The following is a 13,409-nucleotide window of genomic DNA, read 5'->3' as shown; positions in this document are numbered from 1 at the left end:
GACAGGGCTGTGCACGGTCCCTAGTAGGAAACCTACCACAACCTGTCACCAGCATCCTTCTACAAATGTACAAATCACGTTGTGTGGAACACCCACCAGTCATGACCGCCCTGTTGGACAAGGCAGCGTTCTACATCCTCTTCCGAGACAAGAAGAAGAAAATCGCACACTTCCTTCGCACTACCACACGGGGTCAGCCAATCAATATCAATCCATCCATCCATCGTTGCTAATCATTTACGTTTAGATTCGCTTTCATCCGAGCTACACATCAGCCTCGTTCAAGAAATAGTCACTTCAATCCCACTGGAACGCATCTTCGACGCGTCTAGCATCCAAGACTCGACCCATGAGCAGCCGTGTAAGTGCTACTTGGCCGCGCGAGAGCGCAGCAGAGGCTGATGCACTACTGTCGCAGACTGGTCAGAAAAAAGTTTCCAAGCCCACCTCGCCAGAACCCATCCCGACATAATCATCCCCGACACGGCTATCGAAGTCCTCTGGTCCTGCTTCTGCTTCTACGCCTTCCATCCCTTCCCCTTCTCTGCGGCAGACGACCGCAAGGTGGAGCTGCCCGCCTTCGACCGTGGTCTGCTCCTGCTGTCGCGGCAGGGCACCCGGCTTTTCGGGACTGTACACGATGACTTCGGCCGCTGCTGGGGCCGGCTGGACGAGCCGTGTAACTGCGGGCGCCGGATGAATCGCATTTTCCGGAGCATCAGCCGGGTCGATCGCGCGTCAAGCGCTGGTCCGCAATGCGACGGCTTCGACACCTTCGTAACCGACGACATGATCAATGCGATTCTTGCTACCTTCCCGTTCCATCCCAAACTGTATCCGTCGCTGGAGCAGGTGCAGCCGCTAACGCAAAACCTCCTCGGGGGCCGAACGGGCCAATATGCGATCAGGGCCGGGGACTTCGCGGCTTTGCTGTCCTTGATCATGAGGCTCAGAGTCTCTGGAACGACTTATGACCAAAACTGCCATTACGGCCTCCTAGAGGAGCCCAGCGCGGACACGGAGGAGCTGGTAGGGATCCTGGTCCGATCGTTCAGTCGCGACCAGGACGAGTATCTGGCTCCCGAGATGGTTCTCCGCGCTTTGGACATCCTGGTAAGTTGAGTCCCAATCATTTCTGTGTCTCTTTTAGACTTGTACATCCGACCCTGACGCCGAAACCAGCCCAATCTCGAACAATCGTTCCATCAGCTGTGGGCCACGCTTTTCCAACCCGGCCCGTCCACGGAGCGACCGAATCTCGAGCCCGCATCCTCCCTCGACACCATGGACGCGATCCTACATGCGGTATCACTGTTCATCCCGCCATTCCAGACCCACCAGCGGTCAGAACTGGCACGCAGAGTGAAGCTGATTGCCTTTCACAACTGCTATGATGCGCGATTCCGGGACCCGACCGACAACCTCGACCTGCGGCATATCCTCCAGCAAGCCACACACAACAGTCCGACCGGTCGCGCGTATCTCATTTTGCTTCTGGGGAATCACGCGCAAGACTCGGACAAGGTGGTGGTGGGTGCATTCTTCCGCGATGCTCCCACCACCGACGACAAGGCGCCGCCGGAGAGAGGCAGATCGACCGTCGCCCATCCATACCTTCTCTTCCAGCTTCAGCCACAGTTCAGCCTGTTTCGCTGGGCTGGAGGACGCAGCAGCAGGCCTCTCTCGCCCGAAGACGAAGATGGCAGTGCGACCGGGCATACCGAGCACCGGAACTGCCTCGGGGACCCCGGTGGATCGCGGGTGGCCGTCGAAATTGACGCGAGCACAGGACAGGCTACCTTCCTGCGAGGCACGGTCCACGCTGCAGGCGCGCTCTCAGGTGGGTATGAGGAGTTAACGAGGAAGGATGACAGAACTGCGAGTGTGCACGAGTGGCAAACGGACTTCACCGTGAGCCGCGTCGCCGTCTTCGGTGTGGAGGGCGGGCCGACCTATGCCTGCCAGAGTCCGTGGTGAATGCCATGAGCATGTAGCCAGTGTGCCAATGTGTGCTGTGACTACGTTCGACTCGTAATACGTTTCGAGTCTATTGCCGTGTTTGAGCACCAAGACCAGATGTATCTTGAAAGATTGTTCAATACGGATCAACCACCGCCCATGTATCCATCCCACTTTGAGCCGATAATGAAACCAGGCTATGAATGGCCTTCTGTGAATCATCAATGTTAGCATAAGGGATTCATTGAGCTCCTCCTACGCTCATGTTATATGAAGAGACCATCTAGCCTCTGTCGGCTTTTATTTGTCCTGGCACACTCTCAACAAGCGCAGTTAGGGTTCGGTTGGCTCTGACTTGGAGCTGATCTTGCACCTGGCCCCATACTTCTTTTTAGTTATCGAGCTATGAGAATCATTTCATGAGAGGTTGCAGTACGAAGACTCAGTCACTGAATAGCATCAAAAGCTGGGGCCTCCAACAGATTGAAGCCAGTTTTGCTGTACAGTACCGCTATGCTTTTGTAGCAGAATGGCCATGTACATGTACCGTAGGAGTCGGAAGAAGCATAGACCTGTCCTGTCCAACCTCCAACCCCACTTCCATGCAACCGTGCAACAGAGCCATGATTTCCCGTGTGGTGCACAAGGAACTGGACGATCGACGAATCTCATTTCCTCCCCGACTGCATTAGCGCGCCTCGGCACTTGGGGATGGGACGATTCCTGCATCGGACCAAAGGGACGACCTTCTTCCTCCGAGATGGCCCCCTCTCCTCCCTTCCTCCCTCTTCACTGAACCCAGAGAAAACTTCATCTGTTCTTCTACTCGTGCACTCACTGCCTAACTAGTCAAACAGACAATGAAAGGCCCCCTTTCCGGGCATCATGAAGCTGTTCCTGGCCGAGGTCAGACGCCCACTATGGCCGCGGCTTAAGGGGCCGCATGCTTCCAACCGGCAGACCAGGAGTCTCAACTCCACCACAAGACGGTCACAGCAAGACCACAGTTCTTCCTCTACTTCAGATTTGTTCAACTACACGTCAGGACGATGGATGTCTGTAGCAGATCTTGATTCCCCACCGCGCACCGTGCAGAACTGACCTCCTCCCCAGCCACGACGAGCATCTCCGCAAATCTCAACGCAGACGCCCGTTCCACGTCGCGGAACTCAAACGCCTGGCCGCCGCCGCGATCAACGCGCCCGCCACCGAGGTCGCCAGCCTCCAGAAACTCGGCGAGGGCGGCTTCAACCGCACCTTCCTGGTCACCATGCGCGACGGCTTCCAGCTCGTCGCCCGCATCCCCTACCCCGTCACCGAGCCCAAGTACCTCCTGGTCGCGAGCGAGGTGGCCACCATCGAATACCTACGTCGGCGGGGGTTTCCCGTGCCCCGCATCTACGGATACTCGGCCACCGCGGACAATGCCGTGGGCACGGAGTATATCTTCATGGAGTGCGCGGCGGGGCGGCGCCTCACGGATCGCTGGTTCGATCTGTCGGAGCAGGAGCTGGCGGGGGTGGTGGAACGGATCGTGGCGCTGGAGGCGAGGCTGTTTGCGCTCGATTTCCCGGCGAGCGGGAGTCTCTTCTTCGAGCGGGACCTGCAGTGCATGGAGACGGTGCGGGTTGCGGATGAGGCGGGTGCCGTGAGGGAGGGTCGGTTTTGCATGGGGCCCGAAGTGACTCGGGGGCTTTGGTTGGGGAAACGCCGGATCCTGCCGGTGCATCGTGGTCCATGTAAGACTTCGGTCAACCTTCTCTTCGCCTGACGGAATGGATGAGCAAGCCGATACTGATTGGGATAGATACGAGCCCTGTCGATGTTCTGGCTGCCGGGGCTAGGAAGGAGATTGTATATCTCGAGGAATATGGTCAGCCCGTGCGAGCATCGAAGCATCTCCCCGCAAATCGGTCATACAAGCAGTCGCCCAGGGACCATATCAACAATTTGACCGACTACCTTCAGGTTGCGCCGTACTTGATTCCGAGCGACACGTCTCTGACACGACCCACAATCCGGCATCCGGACCTGCAACCCAGTAACATATTCGTCAACGAGGACCTGGAGATTACGGGCCTGATCGATTGGCAGTATAGCACTATCCGGCCACTGTTCCTGCAATGTGGGGTCCCGACCAATTTTCAAAGCGCGGATGGCGATATCCCCAGCCTACTGCAAGAGCCACGATTGCCGGATGGGTTCGACAGGCTGAGCGAAGCTGACCAACGCTGCGAGCGAGAGCTCTTCCGAAGCCGCTGGCTGCATTACTGCTATCTCATGGCGACGGCGAAGCTCAACCCATCCCATCAGGCCGCCCTGACCGGGGACTTGGGGGTATTACGGCGGAGGTTGTGCCACCAGGCGGCTGTTCCCTGGGATGGGGATAATGTCACCCTCAAGGCAGATTTGATTCAGCTGACGATGAATTGGGATCGGCTTGTACGATCGGAAGATGCGGACGCCGCAGCCTGCCCGATCGCGTATAGTCAAGACGAGGTGAATGAGTGCCTGCAGTTGAGCACTGCGCAGGTGGAGTTGGATGAGCAAAAGCGATTGTCGAGGGAGGTACTGGGTGTTGGATCTCAGGGATGGGTGGCTGCGGAGCGATACGACGGTGTAAAGGCATGCGAGGAGGTTTTGAAGATTGATGGGCTGTCTGTTACCGATGCGAGTAAAGAAAGCATCTTAGGTTAGTGAGTCTCTAGAAGATTGAGCAGGTGGGTGGCTTGTTGATGGTCGCATTGAATCACAATAAGAGGTTCACCTGAGGTTCACGCCAGTGTCACTTGAGATAGGCTTCACCAGTTGGTGGTCCTTGAGGGCCGAGAGACGCGATGTCACTGTTGAACCCTGCGGCGCAGTCTTTACCTGGTTCTTCTTCAGACAAGATAGAACTTGCAAGACTTCATCGAGTGTTGTTAGTGTAGCTTGACATTCAACTTGGATCTTCGATCGGGGCACTGGGCAGTGCTCCCACAAACAAGTAAGCAGTGAAAGAGACTCATTCTGCATTGTTGACTGTCCCAACTAGGAGGATCAGGGCACGGGTGCTAAATCATCATCTTGATTACGTCCGGAGTAAACGTGTTCTTTGCCCGTAGCTAGTGTCTTGCATGTCTGGCATGGCCTTGTACGAACTGCTGAGTATCCCGAATCCAGAGGTCTATGAGCCAGTGCTCCAGGAATAGGGCTGGACATCGCTTGGAAGTGCACAGACAAGGGTTCCGACCTCAGGTGCACTTTGCAAGGAGAGGGACTTCAAGACATGAAGTTTCCGATCGGGCAAAGTGTGCTGAAAATAGATTCGATCCCTTGCTTTGACAGCCCACTGGAACCGCGAAAGGGGCGACTAAGTCTGCTTCGGCAAACCGCCGCACCGTTCATCCTTGAGGAAGTTTTGATGATTTTGAGTCAGGCCACGGCGCGCGATTCCTCAAGTATCGATGCAAGTGACAATTCATTTTGGTTTAATGAATGTGAGTCGGCGTGGTTGACACATTCCCGGGGGGTGGAATGATCCAAGCCCCTGGCCCTGGAATGAGATCGGGATGGATTCTAGGCTGATCCATGGATCCTGGGCAGGCTAAATCAAGGTTCAATCGATTTGGATCAACACGAGATGCGATCGACAATGCTAACTCGGTTAAACTATTCTAAACTGAGCAGTTTGCATGGTGAACACGGCGGGCAATATGGTAACAATGACTTCATGTGCCAGGAAGCCATTCACTCCCACTCCCATACGTAGTGGGGATTTCCTGCAGCATTCTGGGGAACCAGCGATGGGGACAGCATCCACCGGATTGCATCATGAAAGAGGAGCCCAGTGGCCTGGGTGGAGCCCAGGAACGAGGTTATTGGGCATAGTGGCCTGCATATTTTTACTTAGTACGGAGTACCACAGGTCAATCTGACAGGGCTTTGCTTGATAGAAAGTACGATCGGGGATGGCCGGTGAGGGGGGAGGGGGGGGGGAAGAGGGAGGGATGGAGCTGATGATGAGAACAGGGGAGGATAGTTCGGTTGATAGTGTCTGTAAGATCCGGTAGAAGCCCATTCACACGAACAAGAAGAGAAAGAGAGAAAAAGAGAGCGAGCATGACTGGGTCAGCAGAGAGAGAGAGAGAGAGCGAGAGAGAGTTGCCAAGGTCGCTTCAGGGTCCAGACAGGCAAAATACACAGTGAAACTACCAGAGACTACGCCCAACTGGGCGATAGTCATTCCAGGCCGCGCAACTCCCCTTTCACTGCCTGCACTGCCTGCACTGCCCATTCATTCTCTCACTCTCCCTCTTCAAGCCACTCAATCTCATTCATCATCATTATCATCATCCTCACCACCAACATCATCCCGCCCCGGAACAGGCTTTCTCTCCTTCCTCCCCCCCCTCCCCTCCTCCTCCTCCTCCTCTCTCTCTCTCTGTCTTTCTCTCCCTCTCGTTCTCTTGGCTATCTTGCTTTCCTCCGACTGACAATTCTCTTTTCTACTATTCTCTCCCTTTCCCTCCCCTCTCCGCCCCTCCCTACCTCCCTCCTCCTCCTCCTCCTCCTCCTCCCTCCCCCCATTCTCTCGCCATCTAGCTTCGGGGGTCTCAAGTAAATCGAAAGACACAACGCCCCGTCCCTCCGGTGTTTTCCTGGAGCTTCTCTCGTCATTCGTTCCACCTGTTCAGCCCTCTCGCTTGATCCAGTCTGTCGACATATCATGGTTGATACCCGTCAGTAAACATTCCTGACGGTCCCCACCGCCATCACTTCAGCCCGCCAAAAACGCAGTCGTCATGGCACCTTGGCCTCAGGCCTGGACCGCCAGTCATGCTGCTGCTCCTTTGCGATCCTTCCCTCTGATCGCATACCTCTCGCTATTCACCCTCCTCGCCTCCACCGTCGCCCATGCGCAAACTGTCGCTATCCTACCTTCCGCTGCCTCTTCCTCCTTTCCCTCCTGCGGCCTAACCTGCTCCGTCCTCCTCCAAGCCCAATCCGACTGCCTGCCGCCCGCCGCTCCGCAGACAGACTCGGCCACTTACGCCTCCTGCTTCTGCCATTCACATAATCTCACCGAGCTTCACACCTCCTCGAACGCTGTCTGCGACGATACCTGCACCAATGCCTCCGATCGCTCGTTAATACAGACATGGTACAACAACTATTGCGCGGTCGGCGCCTCACTCGCCGACGCTGACACCACAAATAAGGAGGAGGAAAAATGGCAGGCCCATTCCGCTCAATCCGTCACCAAGATCCGCGCGTATAGGAGGACTGCTGCTTCCAACGCTTGGTAGGTATCCCGGAGCGACCGGACTTCATCGACGTAGGCGCAACCTTGCTGACGTGTCGCTTTGCAGGTGGTCAACACACTACAAATGGGTGATCATGGTCATCATCCTGGTCGTCGGATTCAGCATCATCAGCGTGGTGGGCGTATGGGCGAAGCGCCGCCATGATCGGAAGTACCCGGGTCTGTATCACGCCGCAGCCACCGGTGGCACAGACAGCGCTCTGCTGGCCGCCCGCCAGCAAGAGATCGGTCCCGCGCCCGGGCCTGATACACGCGCGCCGGGTCAATTCATGCCCGCTCAGTATGACCCCGCCCAGAATCCGGGATCCATCGCCAGCAGTTCACATACCAACGTCGCTGCCGCTGCCGCTGCCGCTGCTGCCAATGCCCCCGGGCCCCGACCAGCGCGCACGTCATCCCGTCTGCAGAAGACGCAACCCGTATCCGACAGTGACACCGAAATTCGCGAAGTAGCTCGGTGAAAGCAGACTCACGGAGGTCCTGTTTTGCAGTAACTGTCCACGATTAGTCATCCCGGGAACCTTTTCGCTGTCGCTACCGAACAACTGGCGGCTGCTAACCTGCCGCGCTTTCCAAATCTAATGTTGAAAGGCAACACAGCATACCATTCGCCCCTCCTTTTCTTCTACCTCTTCCATTCATCTGGCAACCCATCTGCCATGGATCGATAGCAAACGCAGTTACCCCTTCACGGACAAAAAAAAAGACATGTCCCTCCCGCTGATCTTTGCATATATCCGGCGTTCTGATTCTGTCTATAAGGGTATTGATTATTTGCCGTACAGTACCAGTGATTCTTTTGTTTTCCCAAAATGCACAGTACAAAGCATCACTTTACTCTCGTTTTTCGCATCCCCCCCCCCCGAATCCAGTTCCGGATGTTGTGCATAATTTACGGGTTCAGGCATTTTCCATGCGGTTGACTTCACGTCATTTTCGATCGAATATATTCTTCTTCTGTCATCTTCCACTGTTCTTCCTCTTGCACATATGGCGAACCCAGCGTCGGGGTATGAGATGCACCCTTCTATGGTCTTACGGCATCGGGGAAACTGATCATTCGTTTTATTGACGAATTGTTGGTTTCATTGGCGGCATGGGAACTCCGCATGTACCGACTGCGCCAAGGATACTATCGTAGTCCGTCGCAATTTAGTGATGGCAGAATGCCAGTAATCCAAAGATGAATCACCCCGGCGCTCGCCCACATGCAGAAATCAGTAAAAACCCAAAACATATGTATAACATGCTATGATTAGAGATAGATCGTGATTCGTACCAAGCTGCCGATGGCTGATGACGGATATAATGTCTAGATGTACAGTGAACCCAGCCAGAGGCAGGACCCAAGAAGAGCAAGGCCTGCAGAAGGGGAAGAGAAAGAAAGAAAAAGAAAAAAGTAAAGGATCAGCGCTACTCGTTCTCGGTTCCCGCTTACGACACCGTGATACTCACGATCTTGATATCCTGCTCGGGCTTCTCCTTGTATGTCTTGGTGTTCTCGATCTTATGCACGACGTCGAGGCCCTGCACGGCGCGCCCGAAGACCGTATGCTTGCCGTCCAGCCAGGGGGTCTTCTCGGTGGTGATGAAGAACTGGCTGCCGTTGGTGTTGGGGCCGGCGTTGGCCATGGACAGGGTGTAGGGCTTGTCGTGCTTGAGGCTGGAGAACTCGTCCTCGAACTCGCCACCCCAGATGGACTCGCCGCCGGTGCCGTCGCCGAGCGGGTCGCCGCCCTGGATCATGAACTTGCGGATCACGCGGTGGAAGATCGTGTTGTTGTAGTACCCGGCGCGGGCGTGGGTGGTGAAGTTCTCGACCGCCTTGGGCGCCGCCGACGGGTACAGCCGCAGGTGGATGTCGCCCATCGTGGTGTGCAGGATCGCCGACGTGCCCAGCTCGGCCTTTTGGGATGCAGTGGCCTCGCGGCCGCCGGCGCCGGCCTCGCGCGGCCGTTCGTTCTGCACGTCGCGCGTGGACTTGGACACGTCCGACTCGTTGGTGAAGAGGTAGAAGCGCAGTTTGCCGTAGCCCGTGCTGATGAGGATCGGATCGCGTTCTTCGGATTCCTGGAGCAGCGGGTTGGCGCTGGCCGCCATCGAGACCGTCACCACCCCCTTCTTCTGCGGCTGCCCTTGGTACACGGCGAGGTTGAGCGCCCGGAACGGCTCGTCCTTGGCGTAGACGCGCACCACCCGGTTGGTGTAGGTGTTGATGCACTTGACGCCGTGCAGGGAGCCGTACAGGATGAAGTGGCCCGACTCGTCGAAGAGGACGTTGACCTTGGGCTTGGTGATGGGGTTCTCCAGCTCACGCTCCACCGCCAGTCGCCGGCCGAACTCCACCTCTTCGAGCTGGTAGAGCGCCGTCCCGGCCTGCTGCATCTCCATGATGGTGGTGAGGGATTCGTCGTACTTGCGATAGAGCTTGCCGGAAGCGAAGTCGAAGACGCGGATTTGGCGGTCGGGGAAGGAGATCGTCGCGAACTGCTCGCCGGAGGGGGAGATGGACAGCGAGGCAGGGGTGGATTTGGATTTCTTGAACTCGAAGAGGTTGGTGGATGATTTCAGTTCGAACACGTTGTCGGGTTTCTCGAACGAACCGTCACCCGCCCGCCAGTACTCGATCATCCCGGACTCATCGGCGGAGATGACGCAATCGTACGCGTTGTTGAACGCAATAGCGACCACGGGGCTGCGATGAATGGACTTGACGGTATGTAATGGGGTGGGGTTCTCGCCACGGCCGTCGAAGACTTGAATCATGCTGCTCTCTTCGTCGGTCACTGCCAGGAGCGGTAATGAGGCGCCCCGGCGATGAACCCAGCAGACGCAACGCGGGTTGAAGTCGAGAGTGAGCATAGCCAATAAATCTGCAACCAACGTTAGCCTGAGTCGAGTCGATGCATGGCTGTAGAGAATATATATACCGAAAGTGATCACGTCGAAGATCTTGACAGTCTTGTCCGCTCCAGTCGTCGCAAAGCTCCTTCCGTCGGCACTGACGCTGACATGCTTGATCTCGGTTGAATGCGCCTTGAACTCCTTCACAAACTCCACGCCCACGGCCATTTTCTTCCAGAATTTGACAACGCCATCGATAGATGAGGTGATCAGGAAATCAGTGTGCGGGGTTACGGTGAGGAAGGACAATTGATCCTTGTGCATGAGCGACTTGGAGTACCGCGGCGACGAGGGCAGCGCATTCACGTAGACTTTCTCGAAAGGGAGCTTGCGGCGTTTCTTCTTCGGGGCATCGGCAGAGGGAAGAGCTGGACCGAAGTCATCATCGGATGACGAGTCGTCACCTAGGAAAAAGTGTCAGCAACTGACTGAGCCCGAGGATGTCTTGTTTCGCAACCGTGTGCTAATGCTCCAGGTATCATGCGGGCGTACCATCCTGATCGCCGCCATCCACGGCGGATAGGGGACGTTTGGCGGATGCCAGCTTCTGCTCCTCTTCAGCAGGCATTATGAATCGAAGTATTAGTGAGTGAGGCTGTAATTGAGTGGGGATGTAAAGTGGACGAGGGCGCTGGTCGACAGGAGACCGGCGACACACGGGGCGGGCGGTCAGGTCGGGCAGTATCACGAACTTTTCTGGTTTGTCCCGCATTGGCTAGAGTAGGCCGTTCTCTGCGTCCTCACCGTCTAGCTCAAGCAACCCCTGAGCTGCCAGCCTTTCCCCTGACGGTAGCCATCTGTTTTAATATCTACAGTCATCATGGTACGTTACTCTGACAAGATTCTGTTTCGGTTTAATCGATAGTCAGTGCTGACCCGCCTGCAGTCCTTCGCCAACCCCACGCAGATCTTTGCCGACGATGTGATCGAGGAGAAAGGAGAAAATGCTCGTCTTTCCGCCTTCGTCGGTGCTATCGCCGTCGGTGACCTTGTGAAGAGTACTCTGGGTCCTAAGGGAATGGACAAGATCCTCCAGTCAGCGTATGTGGGATGATTGATGGGAACATGGTGGGGTTGCCGACCGCGAGCAGCAGTGGGCTAATTCTATCGGTGCATTTAGGTCGACCGGCGATATTCTTGTTACGAACGACGGTGCCACGATTCTGAAGTCGATTGCCCTCGATAACGCCGCAGCCAAGGTCCTCGTTAACATCTCGAAAGTCCAAGACGATGAAGTCGGTGACGGTACGACATCGGTGACGGTGTTGGCGGCCGAGCTGCTGCGGGAAGCCGAGAAGCTGGTCAACCGCAAGATCCACCCTCAGACTATCATCGAAGGTTACCGGATAGCCAGCAAGGCTGCCTTGGAGGCTTTGGAGAAGGCCGCCGTTGATCGTAGCACGGATAAGGAATTGTTCCGCAAAGACCTTCACGCAATCGCTCGCACAACCCTCAGCTCCAAGGTTTTGGCCCAAGACCGTGAGCACTTCGCTACCCTCGCCTGCGATGCGGTTCTCCGCCTCCGCGGCTCGACCGACCTGAGCCACATCCAGATCATCAAGAAGGCCGGTGGCAAGCTCAGCGACTCATACCTCGATGAAGGTTTCATTCTCGACAAGAAGATCGGTGTGAACCAGCCCAAGCGCCTGGAGAACGCCAAGATTCTGGTTGCCAACACAGCCATGGACACGGACAAGGTGAAGATCTTTGGCGCCCGGGTGAAGGTCGAATCGACGGGCAAGCTGGCCGAGCTGGAGAAGGCCGAGCGCGAGAAGATGAAGGCTAAGGTTGAGCGGATCAAGGCTCACGGCATCAACTGCTTTGTCAACCGGCAGCTCATCTACAACTGGCCCGAGCAGCTGTTCACGGAAGCCGGTATCATGTCTATTGAGCATGCCGACTTCGACGGCGTGGAGCGCTTGGCCCTGGTTACTGGTGGTGAGATCGCCTCGACTTTCGACCACCCCGACCAGGTTAAGCTGGGTCACTGCGATGTTATTGAGGAGGTTATCATCGGCGAGGATACTCTTATCAAGTTCTCGGGCGTGGCTGCCGGTCAGGCATGTACCATTGTGCTCCGTGGTGCCACGGAGCAGCTCCTCGACGAGGCTGAGCGCTCCCTTCACGACGCTTTGGCTGTTCTTTCCCAGACTGTCAAGGATCCCCGTGTGACTCTTGGTGGCGGATGTGCCGAGATGGTCATGGCCAAGGCTGTTGAGCAGGCCGCTCAGAACACGACGGGCAAGAAGCAGCTGGCCGTCGACTCTTTCGCGTTGGCCTTGAAGCAGCTTCCCACCACCCTCGCCGATAACGCCGGTCTGGACTCCAGCGACCTTGTGACCCGCCTGCGCCAAGCGATCAATAACGGTATGACCAGCTCCGGATTGGACCTGCTCACCCCTGGCGGTGGCATTGCCGACATGCGCGAGTTGGGCGTCGTGGAGGCCTACAAGCTGAAGAAGGCTGTGGTCTCTTCCGCGTCAGAAGCAGCCGAGGTAAGACCGCGCTCCCTACCGACTGCTCTTACCACTGCTTTTAGAGGGTTCATGCTAACATGCTCATTTCCAGCTTCTTCTACGTGTCGACAACATCATCCGGGCGGCACCTCGTAGACGTGACCGGGTTTAAGGCGAATTCATGTGAAAATAATTTCCAGCGAAGGGTGGAAAAGGGTATTAAATAAAACTCGACATTTTTATGGTTCCCATTGAGTTGCGATTAGAAACCCGGGGCCCGGGACGATGTATGTTTAAATAGCGCGCTTGAGTCGAAGCGCAGTAATTACCGTTCTATAGACCCTTTCGATAAGTTGCAGGTAGCTGGTGAAGGTCCCTACACCCAGGTGGCTTGTAGTACCGCGTTGGCCCTATCGCCAATGGCCCTAGTCTGGATCTTGCAGCAATCTGGTATGGATAACGAAATAGCATAGAGCTAGCTTATCAAGGCTGGTCTTGGTCCGGGGATAATGTGTGGGTGCTGAAGCTGGAGCCCCGGTCGGAGAATATATTCCGTGCAGCCGCATGGCCAATCCGCCGTTATCCGGTGCAACAAATGAGCAAAAGATACGGGGGAAATTAGGAAGCTATCGGACTCTAAATGGTTTAAATTTGACCTGCTGTACGAAGATCAGAAGCACAGGTAATGCTGAGTGCCTGAATTGAAGCTCAGCCCAGCTCAGCTCAGCTCCGGTGCGGGAGATCCACCGTTCAGTCACGTTTTCGTTGGACCCTTTAAGAAGTTT

The 13,409-nt window shown here is 56.0% G+C and overlaps 5 protein-coding genes across 5 annotated transcripts; 4 read left to right on the top strand and 1 right to left on the bottom strand.

The window, feature by feature from the left end:
• Window positions 1-101: 101 nt before the first annotated feature.
• BO86DRAFT_375772 (uncharacterized protein) lies at window positions 102-1,977 on the top strand (the record flags this gene model as incomplete). The annotated part of the gene is made up of 4 exons (XM_025670496.1): window positions 102-192; window positions 248-361; window positions 419-1,113; window positions 1,183-1,977. 4 exons carry the CDS (start codon window positions 102-104, stop codon window positions 1,975-1,977), a joined length of 1,695 nt encoding a protein of 564 aa, XP_025532153.1.
• Window positions 1,978-2,819: 842 nt separating this feature from the next.
• On the top strand, window positions 2,820-4,866 carry BO86DRAFT_445364 (aminoglycoside phosphotransferase family protein; the record flags this gene model as incomplete). Its single annotated transcript, XM_025676446.1, has 4 exons — window positions 2,820-2,865; window positions 2,984-3,014; window positions 3,073-3,698; window positions 3,767-4,866. The coding sequence occupies 4 exons, from the start codon at window positions 2,820-2,822 to the stop codon at window positions 4,654-4,656; spliced, it is 1,593 nt and encodes a 530-aa protein (XP_025532152.1). The 3' UTR covers window positions 4,657-4,866.
• A 1,877-nt stretch (window positions 4,867-6,743) lies between these two features.
• BO86DRAFT_395697 (uncharacterized protein) lies at window positions 6,744-7,725 on the top strand (the record flags this gene model as incomplete). Its single annotated transcript, XM_025673345.1, has 2 exons — window positions 6,744-7,243; window positions 7,311-7,725. The coding sequence occupies 2 exons, from the start codon at window positions 6,744-6,746 to the stop codon at window positions 7,723-7,725; spliced, it is 915 nt and encodes a 304-aa protein (XP_025532151.1).
• A 973-nt stretch (window positions 7,726-8,698) lies between these two features.
• Window positions 8,699-10,736, bottom strand: BO86DRAFT_445362 (WD40 repeat domain-containing peptidylprolyl isomerase; the record flags this gene model as incomplete). Its single annotated transcript, XM_025676445.1, has 3 exons — window positions 8,699-10,137; window positions 10,195-10,572; window positions 10,661-10,736. 3 exons carry the CDS (start codon window positions 10,734-10,736, stop codon window positions 8,699-8,701), a joined length of 1,893 nt encoding a protein of 630 aa, XP_025532150.1.
• A 216-nt stretch (window positions 10,737-10,952) lies between these two features.
• On the top strand, window positions 10,953-12,961 carry BO86DRAFT_353893 (chaperonin-containing T-complex subunit CCT2). The gene is made up of 4 exons (XM_025669550.1): window positions 10,953-10,991; window positions 11,055-11,209; window positions 11,289-12,663; window positions 12,737-12,961. The coding sequence occupies exons 1-4, from the start codon at window positions 10,989-10,991 to the stop codon at window positions 12,794-12,796; spliced, it is 1,593 nt and encodes a 530-aa protein (XP_025532149.1). The 5' UTR covers window positions 10,953-10,988; the 3' UTR covers window positions 12,797-12,961.
• Window positions 12,962-13,409: the final 448 nt, after the last annotated feature.

Source organism: Aspergillus japonicus (genome assembly GCF_003184785.1).
Source record: "Aspergillus japonicus CBS 114.51 unplaced genomic scaffold BO86scaffold_4, whole genome shotgun sequence".
Lineage (NCBI taxonomy): Eukaryota > Fungi > Ascomycota > Eurotiomycetes > Eurotiales > Aspergillaceae > Aspergillus > Aspergillus japonicus.
This window is presented reverse-complemented; position numbering and strand designations above follow the sequence as displayed.